The sequence below is a fragment of the Phocoena sinus genome, chromosome 5 (genome assembly GCF_008692025.1).
Source record: "Phocoena sinus isolate mPhoSin1 chromosome 5, mPhoSin1.pri, whole genome shotgun sequence".
NCBI classification, from domain to species: Eukaryota; Metazoa; Chordata; class Mammalia; order Artiodactyla; family Phocoenidae; genus Phocoena; species Phocoena sinus.
In genome coordinates this window covers 132410926-132423824 of record NC_045767.1, presented here as the reverse complement: position 1 = coordinate 132423824, position 12899 = coordinate 132410926, and the positions used below count along the sequence as shown (strand labels likewise).

The 12899-nt window shown below is 38.9% G+C and overlaps 1 protein-coding gene across 1 annotated transcript; it reads left to right on the top strand.

Annotated features, from left to right (window-relative positions):
- Positions 1-3009: 3009 nt before the first annotated feature.
- Positions 3010-10832, top strand: SPP1 (secreted phosphoprotein 1). The gene is made up of 7 exons (XM_032633144.1): positions 3010-3166; positions 4290-4357; positions 4470-4508; positions 6845-6925; positions 7214-7252; positions 8814-9104; positions 10002-10832. Exons 2-7 carry the CDS (start codon positions 4304-4306, stop codon positions 10401-10403), a joined length of 906 nt encoding a protein of 301 aa, XP_032489035.1. The 5' UTR covers positions 3010-3166; positions 4290-4303; the 3' UTR covers positions 10404-10832.
- The last annotated feature ends 2067 nt before the right edge of the window (positions 10833-12899 follow it).

Here is a 12899-nt window from a genome sequence, read left to right as displayed (position 1 = left end):
TTTAATGACGAAAAGCAAGAAGCACGAGCCTCTTCAAAAATCAGAATGACGCACTATCCACCTCATACTTTACAGAACCGCCTCTATCACAAATCATTTTATCCTCTCATCTCTGAAGCATCCCAGACACGTTCTTTAACCATGAATTCACAAGCCTTTACTCTGCGTGAGCCTCGGAATCGGCAACTTCTTGAGCCAGCGCGGGAAACGGGGAAGGAACCCATGGCGTTCACCTGGGTTTGCTGAAGACAACGAAGCAGAAAAGAATGCTTTGCTTCCCTTGGCCTCTGTGTTCCCTGTTAATGTGTAGCGGGTCATTGTTGGGAAATATTTCCTCACCTGACGTTCCAAGAAATGGAGGACCTCACAGTTGTTTTATGGCTCAGTCATTAAACGCGGGAACGTTCCATCCTGCCGGAATCACTGACGGAACCAGACTGTGGTCTGAACTCCTTCTCAGAAACGCTGCCACCATGTGGCACGTTGGCGCTATGACCGGAAGAGCCCTATAGGTCATGTGGTTCATTTCAACATGGCTGGGCTCCAGCAGAATCTATTCCTATAACTTCCTAAGTTCCTATTAAATCAGTCCCGCAGGTGCAGAGTAAACCGTAGTGAATCCTGCGGAAATCTTGGTTTTTTTTAACATATGTGAACTTCCCTCCGCTACACTGACAATCTGACAGCTTAAGTGGGTTATGTGTTTAAAGGGAAAAAAACAGTTTTTAAGAGCAGAAATAAGAAATGTTTTTGCAACGTTATAACCCGTGTGCTTTGTATTTTATAGAGATAGCTGCCCTCTGAATTATTAAAAATGTGTGCTTAGAACCCACAAATCAACAATATCAATTCATTTGAAACACATACAATTTAAAAGAGATACATTTCCTCCCACCAAGTGTCTACAAACCTATGGATTAGTTACGTTAACACTACAAAAAATTATTCAACCGTATTTATATTAATCAAGTAATACTTGGGGGCTTCCCTGGTGGCACAGTGGTTAAGAATCCACCTGCCAATGCAGGGGACACCAGTTCGAGCCCTGGTCCAGGAAGATCCCACATGCCACGGAGCAGCTAAGCCCGTGCGCCACAACTGAGACTGCGTGCTGCAACTCCTGAGCCCTGCGTGCCTAAAGCCCATGCTCCACAACAAGAGAAGCCACTGCAATGAGAAGCCCGCGCACCACAAGAAAGAGTAGCCCCCATTGCCGCAACTAGAGAAAGCCCACACGCAGCAACAAAGACCCAACACAGCCAAAAATAAATAAATAAACTTATTTTTTTAAAAAGCAATACTTGGTAAATAGGAGTTGACACCTTAATACAACCAATAATAAATAGGAACATTTAACTTTAATCTCACTTTACACATGATTCTTACAATGGAGGTGTGAGATAAATTAATAGTGCAATCTCCATTTCACAACTGAGAAATGTAGATGAAGAGGTTAAGTAATCTCAAAACAATATTAAATATTTAAAGTGGACTCAGAGCTCTGCAACCCCTAATTTCTGTTCCAGTATTCAACCTTCAACTGTAATTTTTTTTCATTCAAACACCTTTTGAATACCCTGTAAATTTTTTTTTAATATAGAATTTTCTTTTTAATTTTCTTATTAAGTAACCAACTTTATATATCCTGGGAGAAAAATTAGAAAAAGACAATTCAGAAATCTAATCCAGCCCTTCAGAGGTGTGCAAATTATCCTGTCGATGTACACAGTTTAAAAATCTTACATCTGGGGCTTCCCTGGTGGCGCAGTGGTTGAGAGTCCGCCTGCCGATGCAGGGGACGCGGGTTCGTGCCCCGGTCCGGGAAGATCCCACATGCCGCGGAATGGCTGGGCCCGTGAGCCATGGCCGCTGAGCCTGTGCGTCTGGAGCCTGTGCTCTGCAATGGGAGAGGCCACAACACTGAGAGGCCCGCGTACCACAAAAAGAAAAAAAAAAAAAAAATCTTACATCTGCTCTCATTCCAATAACCTATTCCATTTAAAGGTATTACAAATCATGACTACCTGCTCCTCCTAAAAATCTTAATAATAGTTAACACACATACAGTGGTTAAAATAGGCAGGGTATTTGCATATATGTGCCAAGTATTTTTAGTTTTACACATACTAATTCACTTAAACCTCTCAAAACGCCCACGAGCTGTGCATTTGACAGATGAAAACCGGTATAGATCGGCTAAGTGATTTGCCCGAGGTCTCACAGCTAATCAGTGGCAGAGTGGAACTCAGAGCCACACTCTGGCTCCTGAAGCAGCGCTTGCCAGAAGTAACCCTGCTCTCAGTCAGAAACTGCTTTACTTCTGCCGCACTGAGAATAAATTACCTTTCTTCTATTTTATACAGCAATTAGCAGATCCATCACTTCCAAACAATTCAAACAGGGCGACAAAAATCCACGTCCTTGAAAGGTCAATGTAAATCCAATTTAATGAGCGTGAACGTGGATTTTAATGTTACTAATGCCATTTGTTTAAATGACAGGCTGCTACACACTTGAAATCACAAAACAGAGCTTAAGTAAAAATGGAGGAAGGGTTTCTGAATTCTTTGTATGTATCTGAACAATAGCCTGATAGCTCTTAAATAAGTACAATTGCGAGGCAAATTTGGTGGCATATATTACCTTCATCTGTTATTTAAACCAAAAGAAACAAAAATCCATTCTATTTAATTTTATTTAAGACTGATTTAGATTATATTTTTATTCTAATTCAGAAATTATAGAGTCTTTGTAAGAACTAGTCATTTCCCTCCCTCCCTTTTTATGGGACCCCCTCGATGCCCTTCCAGGACGCTGAGAGCCAATCCTATAAACGAAAAAGCTAGTTAATGATATTGTACATAAGTAATGTTTTAACTGCAGAGTACTGTGTGTGTGTGTGTGTGTGTATGTGTGTGTGCGTGTGTTTGTTTTGTAACCACAAAACCAGAGGGGGAAGTGTAGGAGCAAGTGGGTTGGGCAGTGGCAAAAAACCTCATGACACATCTCTCCACCCCCTGTGTTGGTGGAGAACGTCTGGAGCAGCCTTTAAATTCTGAGACGTCCTGGTTGTCAACAGCAGGGAGAGGAAGAGCCCAGAGTGCAGCCCTGAGCACAGCATCAGCACCGCCTGGGACCGGGCTCTTCTTAGCCGCCGCAGACCAAGGTAAGGCTGCAGTTTGCTACTTGCTTGCTGGCCTATGTATGCACTGTTTCATTTCATGGGGAAGGTCAAGCCGTAAGGAAAAGGGTTTAACAATAAAAGGTGTTAATAGGACTTAAACGGTCCTAGTCTTTGGAAGAAGCATGCCAGATCCAGGGCAGATCTCCTGCAGGAAAGGCAGCCGGCTATTTTGAAAGACAGCTGAATAGAAAACTTAAAAATATTTCCACGCCATCCTCAAAAGAACTGAAACTGCTTCTTGCCATCAGAAAAAAAAAAAGGAAATGTCTATGCCCCTTTGGAATGATTATATCTACATCATTTTAAATGGATAGATGATTGTGGAGACAACTTAAAAGGAAAATGATTTTTGGTGCTAATGTAAACAAATGATAATGCTAGTTATTTAATGATTTGACTTATCCTGTTTTCAAGGAAAAAAACCTTTCTGAATATTTTCACCTCTGTATTTAGCTATTAAAATTTATCCAAAATACCTGTATGACACTATTTAGACTTACAAATAGGAAAGCTGTTGACTGTTTTCAGTGTTTTTCTTTCTTGTTTCAAATTTCTAGAATACCTTACTTAAATTACAAACTTTAGAGATAGCTTCATTTCACCTAAGTAACACCTTTTAAATAATTTAAGTTGAAAATCGCATTAGAAATGCATGCTGGAAAATGGAGAAAGTAAGTTTCTTTCACAGCTTTATTTTCTCTCTTTCTCTTTGTGTTTTTCTTCTCTGAAAAATAAATATTCCCATTCCAGCTTATTATTTGAACTCAATTACTGTTGATCTGTTTTTAGGTTTAGATGGCTGGTGACATGAGGTAGCAATGGCATAATCTCTGAAACTCTAAATTTTCAAGTTGAATAAATATAGACTTGTAAAATTCCTGTCTCCTTGCCTAATAGGAAGAGATGGAGAATAGAGGAGGTGGCATTACAAATACTAACTCAAAAGATCATAATATTAAGAAGAAAATTTTCCTCTAAGAAGTAAAGAGTATTTCTACAGAAAATATATATTTATTTGTGACGATTTTGTAATGTGGTAGCCTAAAAAAGCATCACTGTTTTAACCTAGGAAAAGATCAAATATTTCTTACAAAATATTTTGCAGGAACATTGATTACGATGAGAATTGCAGTGATTTGCTTCTGCCTCTTGGGCATCACCTCCGCCCTTCCAGTGAGTACAGCTGAATCTTAAAGAAAATTCCTCAAAATAAATGAATTGTGTGTTTCAAGGTGCTACGAACACGTTCACACTGTAATCTTTCTTCACCTTCTCTGTTTCAAAGGTTAAACAGACTGACTCTGGCAGCTCTGAGGAAAAGCAGGTGAGCATCTTTTAGGTTTATCATATAGTTAAATTATTTTTGCAACTGCTGGAAGATGTGCTACAAATGTATGGCAATTTTACTTATTTTCATAGTCAAACAAAATAACTTATAAGTATTTATTGAGTGCCTACTATGGTTCTAGACCAGTACCAAGCACAGAACTGCTTTTAGTCTCTTAAAACCAAACTAGATATTTTAATATAATAAAATGGTGCTCTAGGGCCTATCATTTATGTAAAATGAGTTCTGTGAAGTTGTGTGACTTTTGTTTCCATGAGTCAACATACTGTTCTAGAAGTAAAAAATTCCCATCTTTTGCTTTACTTAGTGGCAAGCTAAGTTTAAAATTCAACACTCACATATTGGAGAGTTGGCATAACCATAATGTTCACAATATCTCCTAAGATATTTGCTAAGAAGCCCATTATAGACAGAAAGTCGTTTATGCCGTTTGTATCTATTGTGCTTATCGATGACGTAGATCACATTTTTCTAGACAAACGTAAGACCAAATCAAATTCTTTATTATATTATTCAACCAGCACGTAGATGTACCTGCCCCTCCACAGAGTGAAAGCATGCCAGCCAAACAACAAACGGGGCATTGTCCCAAGGAGCTTGGACAAAAAGGCACACAGAGTTCAATTCCAGATAAACAGAATAAAGGCCAGTATAGAGCTGCCTGGGGTCACTGCAATTAGATTGCTTAATGAAGATGTTAGGAGAAGTATTGCTGCTTGTGTTTGGGTGTGCAAGTGGGTAGAAGTAAGTGATTTAAGAACACGAGTATTGAATCACAGCAATAAGTCAGAAAATTAACATTTCCAGAGAAAATAGTGATCACACTTTTTGAGGCAAGAATTAGTGCCTTTTTAATAGAATAAAATACTGCACATGAAGCCACCGCTGTATAAGTGGTTAAGTGTGATTTAGGAGATAAGTGAAGAGCTCAACCTTCTAGAATCCTAGAAATCTAGAGCTAGTAGGAAATACGGAAAGTCTATAAAGACACACCCCTGAAGATGAACACCGGTTATCTATGAGGGATATGACTACTGGGTAGATATTAGTTTGTTTTTCTTATCTATTTGTTCTTCATATTACTTTTTAAAAATTATAAATTTATCTTATAAATACAGATAAAGCCTGTATTACAGGTATCATCCGAATAAATATGTATATTAAATGTAATCAATCATAACATTTATCTGTATAGTATTTATATAAATATATATTTTTAAAGAAAAAGAAGAGGGAAACTTTGAACTCATCTAGACTAGTAGTTTTCACATTTTTTAGTCAAGGAACCCATTCTTTCAGCAAAAACTGTCATAGAAGCCCAATATGAAGCTCCTCTGGTTAGAGCCAACCATGGGGAAACCCAAAGTGCTACTGACTGGTTTCCTTCCTGCGCTTCTCCTCCTTTGTGGCTGTGAAGGAATTCTTGGAACCCCCAGGATAACTTTTCTCCATGACAGAGATGTGAAGTGATCGCCCTGGGCCGTACAGCCCACCAGATGACACTTATTCAGAGCAATTTCCACTCCTCTGCATTAGCATATTATTATCATTTTCCAGATAAATGACTTGGCTAAGTAAAGGCCATTCCATTCATGTCTTTGGCACCTTAAAGCAATAGAACTTTTATGCAATGGTGTTGATATTATATTTCTGCACTGCCCACTAAGGTAGCCACTAGACACGTGTGACTATTGAACACTCTGGTGCAACCGAGGAACTAATTTTTTTTTAATTAACTTAAATTTGAATAGCCATGTGTTTCATGGCTAGAGAATGGCATACTGGACAGCACAGCCTTAGAGAGTTTCTCCTTGTTCCACAGAGACAGGAAACAAGGAAGATCAACACAAATTAAGGGCCCCTCTGCTTTAGCTGTATTTCATCTGAGAGGAATTTCAGCTAACAAATGTAGAACAGAAAAGCACAGTGTATCATCAATGTGAAGAGCCACTGGATTTGAGCCCTGGCTCTGCCACTTACTATCACTTAACTTCATTGTGGCTGGGTTTCTCCTGATCTGTAAAATGGGAGTAATAATACTGATACCTATCCCAGGATTAAATGAATTAGTATTTGTAAATTACTTTGAAAGTGTGCCTGCCTCACAATAAGTGCTACGTAAGGGTTTGTTAAATGACTCTACCAGAAAGAATAAATTATGAAAGATACAGCTCAGGCTCTAGTTGACTGAATAATGCATATTATGCTTATCCATCAAGATTGGGGAAGTATAGTTGTTTTTTTCAGCTTATCACTTAGAGATCCCTGTTTCTTTTTCTTAATAATGACAAATATGCAACTCTTTTTTGTAGCTTTACAACAAATACCCAGATGCTGTAGCCACATGGCTAAAGCCTGACCCATCTCAGAAGCAGACTTTCCTAGAACCACAGGTATTTTTAATTTTAATTTATTCTAAATATTAAAATTCTCACAATTAAAGAACAACCACCACAAAAAGTAGCCACCAAGCAGGCCATTTGGGCTTGTTAAATGGATCTTTCCTGCCTGTTGGTAAAGGTGAACTTAGGACACCAATTGATCTGTCATGTTGTCTTCCTGCTAAGCCATCCACCAATGAGGCTAAAAAATAAGACCTGCTTTGTATGGAAAAGGCTAACTTTTGAATAAAAAAGTTAAGAGAGTATGATGTACACTGATTTGTACCTTTCTTTCTTCAGAATACTGTGTCCTCTGAGGAAACTGATAACAAGCAAGAGGTGAGGTTCCACTTTGAATCCAAGGTCCATCATGTCTTGGAGGAACTAAGGAAGCAACTCTTTCTCCTGGTGACATTGCCTGGGTTCAATTCTGGCAAAATTCCATTAAAATTCTCCAGTAAATGCCCTGTTTATCCACTGGCCTGAAATTCCAGGGGCGCATCACACCCCTACCCAAAGCCTTGAAATTTCTGCAGACCTGATTATACTGGGCCAACAGTATGGTGGGCTCTAGGTCAGGGATGGTGGAAGTAGAGTCTTTACTTAGTGGAGTGGAGGTGCGAGTATGGGAGAAATATTATGGGATGGGCTCCTGGTAGCCCGATTCATATTTGTCTCGTTTCTCTGAGTGACTCTGCCACCACCATCCAAGGGAACAACAGGAACTAGGAACTTTCTCCTCAAAACCTGGAGACCCACCATCTTGAGGCCCACCCTCCCTTCCTAACATGAGCTCAGCCAACCATAAAAAAAAAAAAGAAAGAAAAAAAATTTTCCTGTCTAAAACTTGCTCACAAAAAACACAAGTGTTTACTAAATGTCAGAAATACCAGGTTTAAAATAAGTTTAGTGTGGCAGGAGATGTTTACTAATGTCTGTTGTTTGAAATACTAAGCCTCTTGCGATTCATTTAAGATATTTTCTTGCTGTCATCTAATATCTGGTAAGCATCTAATTAATGCCTACCAAAGCCAAGACTTTGACTCCAGGAACGTTTCTGTTGCTAACATAATGGTTTATTTAATAACTATTCTTTTTATTGGAATTAGTAATATATTTGCTGAGCAAAGGGATAACTTAAATTTGTTTTCCTTAAGATTCTATTTGAAGATGCTAAGAATTTCTAATAAGGAAAGTTAGATAAATGACCCAATATATTTGCAATCAGAAGTGTAATAGACATTAACTGGTTAATTGAGCTGCAGTTTATACACATGGATAACACAGTCGCCTTTTGATTATCCAGGCTAATAGGGAGGAGTTTTAGGTTTGGGGGTGAGCATTAATACATGGATGCTCTAATCTCCTGAGAATTGTCATAGAAAAAATCTCACAATTATGTACCTGTATTTACCGCATTATTGAATTTGGTAAATTAAATAGTGTCTAAAATGAACAAGGAAAAACATGTTATCGATATAAATTTATAACTCATACATTTGGCTTGAAAATAATGTTTATGAAAGAGCAAGAAAAATGACTCAGAATAGGATTCCATTTATCCTTGTGTTAAAAGGGAAATTGGAAGATGCTCACTTTAGCTCTTAAAAGCCATTGAGTGCTTTTAAGATTCTGACACTGGGACTTCCCTGGTAGTCTGGAGGTTAAGACTTCGCCTTCCAAGGCAGGGGGTACGGGTTCAATCCCTGGTCAGGGAGCTAGGGTCCCACGTGCCTCATGGCCAAAACACCAAAACAGAAGCAATATTGTAACAAATTCAATATAGACTTAAAAGAAAAAAGGATTCTGAAACTAAATATAGTAAAAGACTAAGGCACCGTAAAGGCTAAAGGAAAATAAAAACCTTTACACCAATTTTTCCGATCATCTTGATTTTTAGACCCTCTCGAGTAAGTCCGATGAAAGCCCTGAGCACACAGACACTGTGGATGACGAAGAGGATGGAGACAGCCAGGACACTGACACAAATGACTCCAATGACACTGACCATTCCGATGAGTCTCACCATTCTGATGAATCTGATGAAGTGGTCACTGATTTCCCCACTGACATTCCAGCAACCTCCGTCTTCACTCCACCTGTCCCGACTGGAGACACATACGAAGGCCGAGGTGATAGTGTGGCTTACGGACTGAGGTCGAAAAAGATGTTCCGCAGATCTGAAGTCCAGGTAAATCCTTGAACAAGACACATGAGATGGTTATGAGTAGAGCCCAATTCTAGGGAACAAGGGTCTGCATGCTCATTTGTTCATTCATTCAGCAAGGATTATTACTTTATGATCATTGAATACAAAACCTTTTCCCACTTATTGGTTTTTGTATTAAAGTCCACATAATTTCTCCCTAATTTTGTCTCTCAATCACAATGCTATTTTTCCAAATCCTGGTTATAAAGCACTTATTCTATTTGCTTTTTCATTTATTTATTTTTTTAAATTGATTTATTTTTGGCTGTGTCAGGTCTTTGTTGCTGCGCATAGGCTTTCTCTAGTTGTGGCGAGCAGGGGCTCTAGGCACGTGGGCTTCAGTAGTTGTGGCGCAGGGGCTCAGTAGTTGTGGCTCGCGGGCTCTAGGGTGCAGGCTCAGTAGTTGTGGCGCATGGGCTTAGTTGCTCCACGGCATGTGGGATCTTCCCTGCCCAGGGCTCGAACCCGTGTCCCCTGCACTGGCAGGCGGACTCTTCACCACTGCGCCTCTGGGGAAGCCGTCTATTCGCTTTTTTAAATTAAAAAAGGATCTGGATTTAGCACATAGCCCTGCCGTGTACTAGTCCCTTTACTTTTAACTTTCGCTTCATTTTCCCTTTATGTAAAACAGATAATGAGACCTTCCTCATGGGTTTCCTCTCATACAAAATTGATGTACCTATTAAACTAAAGGAGATGACATAATGAAAGGACTTAGTTTGAAAAAAAGTAACATGCTAGTATTATTTTTTTGCTTCAGCCAAATTTAGACATTGTTAGAGAATACATTGGCCTGAAAGTTAAAAAGCAGAAGAAAATTACAGGGTTCCCATCTCTGGCTGTTTATTGAATTCTTCTCCCGTTTGTTCTGTGATTCAGTATCCAGATGCCACAGAGGAGGACGTCACGTCACACGTGGAGAGCGAGGAGGTGGGTGATGCACCCAAGGCCATCCTGGTTGCCCAGCGCCTCCACAGGGCTTCTGACTGGGACAGCCGTGGGAAGGACAGTCAGGAGACGAGTCAGCCGGATGACCGCAGTATGGAAACCCACAGCCACGAGCATTCCAAAGAATTCAAGCTGAAGGCCGAGGATGACAGCAATGAGCATTCCGATGTGATTGAGAGTCAGGATAATTCCAAAGTCAGCCGTGAATTCCACAGCCAAGAATCCCATAGCCGCGAAGACAAGCTAGTCCCAGACCTTAAGAGTGAAGAAGACAAACACCTGAAACTTCGTGTTTCTCATGAATTGGATAGTGCGTCTTCTGAGGTCAATTAAAAGGAGAAAAATACAGTTTCCTACTTTGCTTTTCGTAAAAAGAAAAAATACATTATAGCAGAGTGGGACAGAATATGAAATGCTTATTTCTCTGCTTAGTTGGTGAATATATGTGCGTGTGGATCTGGAAACAGATCATGGTTTTGATCATTAGTTTAGTGTGTGACTTGATGGTAACACCCTTGTACACTAAAAGCTTCAGGGTTTAGCCTATGTTCTTTCCATATAAGAAATGCAAACCATCATTGCATTTTAATGTTTGCTACCCTTTTATGAAAAGAAGTTTATGTAGAAGCAAAAAAACCTTTTACACACTTGAGAATATAAAATTTCATGTCACTATGATCTTTTGTTTTTTAAATTAGTTTATATTTTGTTGTGATTATTTTTGTTGGTGTGAATAAATCTTATATCTCGAATGTAATGAGAGTTTGGTGGTGTCAATTGCATTTCTTATTTGATTCCCTACAGTTGCCTAGCAATTAATACATGTAATTATTTTAATTAATGTGCTGGACTTAGTAGACAGCAATCTAAGACCTTCTGGATCAAACATACAGCCCCTGGCTGAGCTAAAGTTCCCAGTCAAGGAAACAGGAGTCAAGTGGAGGTTGATATTCAGCCAGAACTCCTCCAACTATGCAGGGCTCTGTAGGCCACTTCCACTGAGTGAGAGCAAACTTTTTCTAATTTTCACAAAGCTGATGTAAAAGCTAATGAAGGCTTAGATGCAATCACAAATCAATTTTATTGGTTTTTACCATTCTCCATTCATTTTCTCAGTGAATTTATGCTTCCTTGCCCTTGGATTACAACTTGGTAAGTCCCATAGCTATTCTGATCACTTGTAGATAATAAACAAATAGTCCCTTTGTACTGGAAAAAAACCTAAAAGCTAGTAATCAAAATTTTCAACTTCATTCAAAACTAAAAGTTCTGGAAACCTGAAGTGGAGCAAGGGCCTTATTTCTATACCTTGCTCCTCTGCTCTTCTTAAAGCTAGAAATCTCATTGGAAATCTAAAACTTCTCTATTAAACAACTCTTGGGACAAAAGGGGAAAATTTTTAATTGCAGAATTTCTAAAAAATAGTTCTAATGAAAACATAAACTCACTAGAGTACAGTTAAGCCAGTGATCACAGAAAATCCATAGCCTTCAATTCCTGCAGCAACAATAAAAGAATGAAAATAAGGATATTGAGTTGCCATCTTAAAAATTAGAAAAGAGCAACAAAGTAAAGCAAAAGAAAGCACAGGGAAGGGTATAATAAAGTTAAAAGTAATAGGGAACAGAAAAAATAGTAGAAATTAATAAATCAAAATGCTGGTTCTTTGTTAAAAAAAAAAAATCAGCACCACAGATAAACCACTAGCTAACCCAATAAAGGAAGAAGGGTAGAAAGCACAAATAAGAAATAAAAACAAGGAGATAACCAAGGACATGAGGAAGTTTTACAAATCAGAAGCAACTTATAATATTTTGCACAACTCAGTCCAAGTTAAACGGAAAACCTAGATGAATTAGATTATTTCCTAGGAAAATACAATTTACCAAAATTAACTTTGTTAATCATAGAAAAGACAAATAGACAAACTTCTATAGTGGAAAGACAAAAAGTTATCAAAGAACTAACTATAGGGCTTCCCTGGTGGCGCAGTGGTTGTGAGTCCGCCTGCCGATGCAGGGGACACGGGTTCATGCCCCAGACCGGGAGGATCCCACATGCCGCAGAGCGGCTGGGCCCCTGAGCCATGGCCGCTGAGCCTGTGCGTCCGGAGCCTGTGCTCCGCAACGGGAGGGGCCACAACAGTGAGACGCCCGCGGACAGCAAAAAAAAAAAAAAAGAACTAACTATAAAAACTAGACCCAAATGACTTTACAGTGGAATTTTATCAAAACTTCAAAGACCAAATAACCCTAATACCATTTAAATTGTAGCAGAAAAAGAAAACTCTCAAGTGATCTTTATGAAACAAGTATTACTTTGACACTCAAACCTGGTAATGATTGCAAATGTGCACACACACACACACACACACACACACACGTATAAATCAGTCTCACTCATAAGTAGCAGTGGAAAAATTCTAAATAAACAGAATCTAAAATCAAGTTTAAATAAGGCATCATAATCAAGTGGGATTTATACCCAAAAAATGATGCTTCAATATTGGTAAATTCATTCCTATAATTCACCATATAGTTAGATCTAGGGAGAAAGATGTCATATGATTAGACTTATAGATGATAACAAAGAATTTGTATCAGTCAGCTATTCCTGTGAAAATAATGAGTAACAAACACCCTCAATATCTAAGTAGCTTAGGACATCAAATATTTTTCTTTTTCTCCTTCAACAGTCTGTGGGTTTGCAGGGGTTATACTTCAGGCTGCAGGATGGATTCAGGTCTGCTCCATACATCTCTCTATCTAGGATCAACTATCCAGGGCATGTCTGTCTTTCTGATGGTAGAGGCAGGAACAGAAGACAGGT

Coding starts and splice junctions, on each gene's coding strand:
- SPP1 (XM_032633144.1), top strand. CDS start 4,304: ATGAGAATTGCAGTGATTTGCTTCTGCCTCTTGGGCATCACCTCCGCC. Junction 4,509..6,844: donor GCAGCTCTGAGGAAAAGCAG/GTGAGCATCTTT, acceptor TCTTTTTTGTAG/CTTTACAACAAATACCCAGA. Junction 9,105..10,001: donor TCCGCAGATCTGAAGTCCAG/GTAAATCCTTGA, acceptor TCTGTGATTCAG/TATCCAGATGCCACAGAGGA.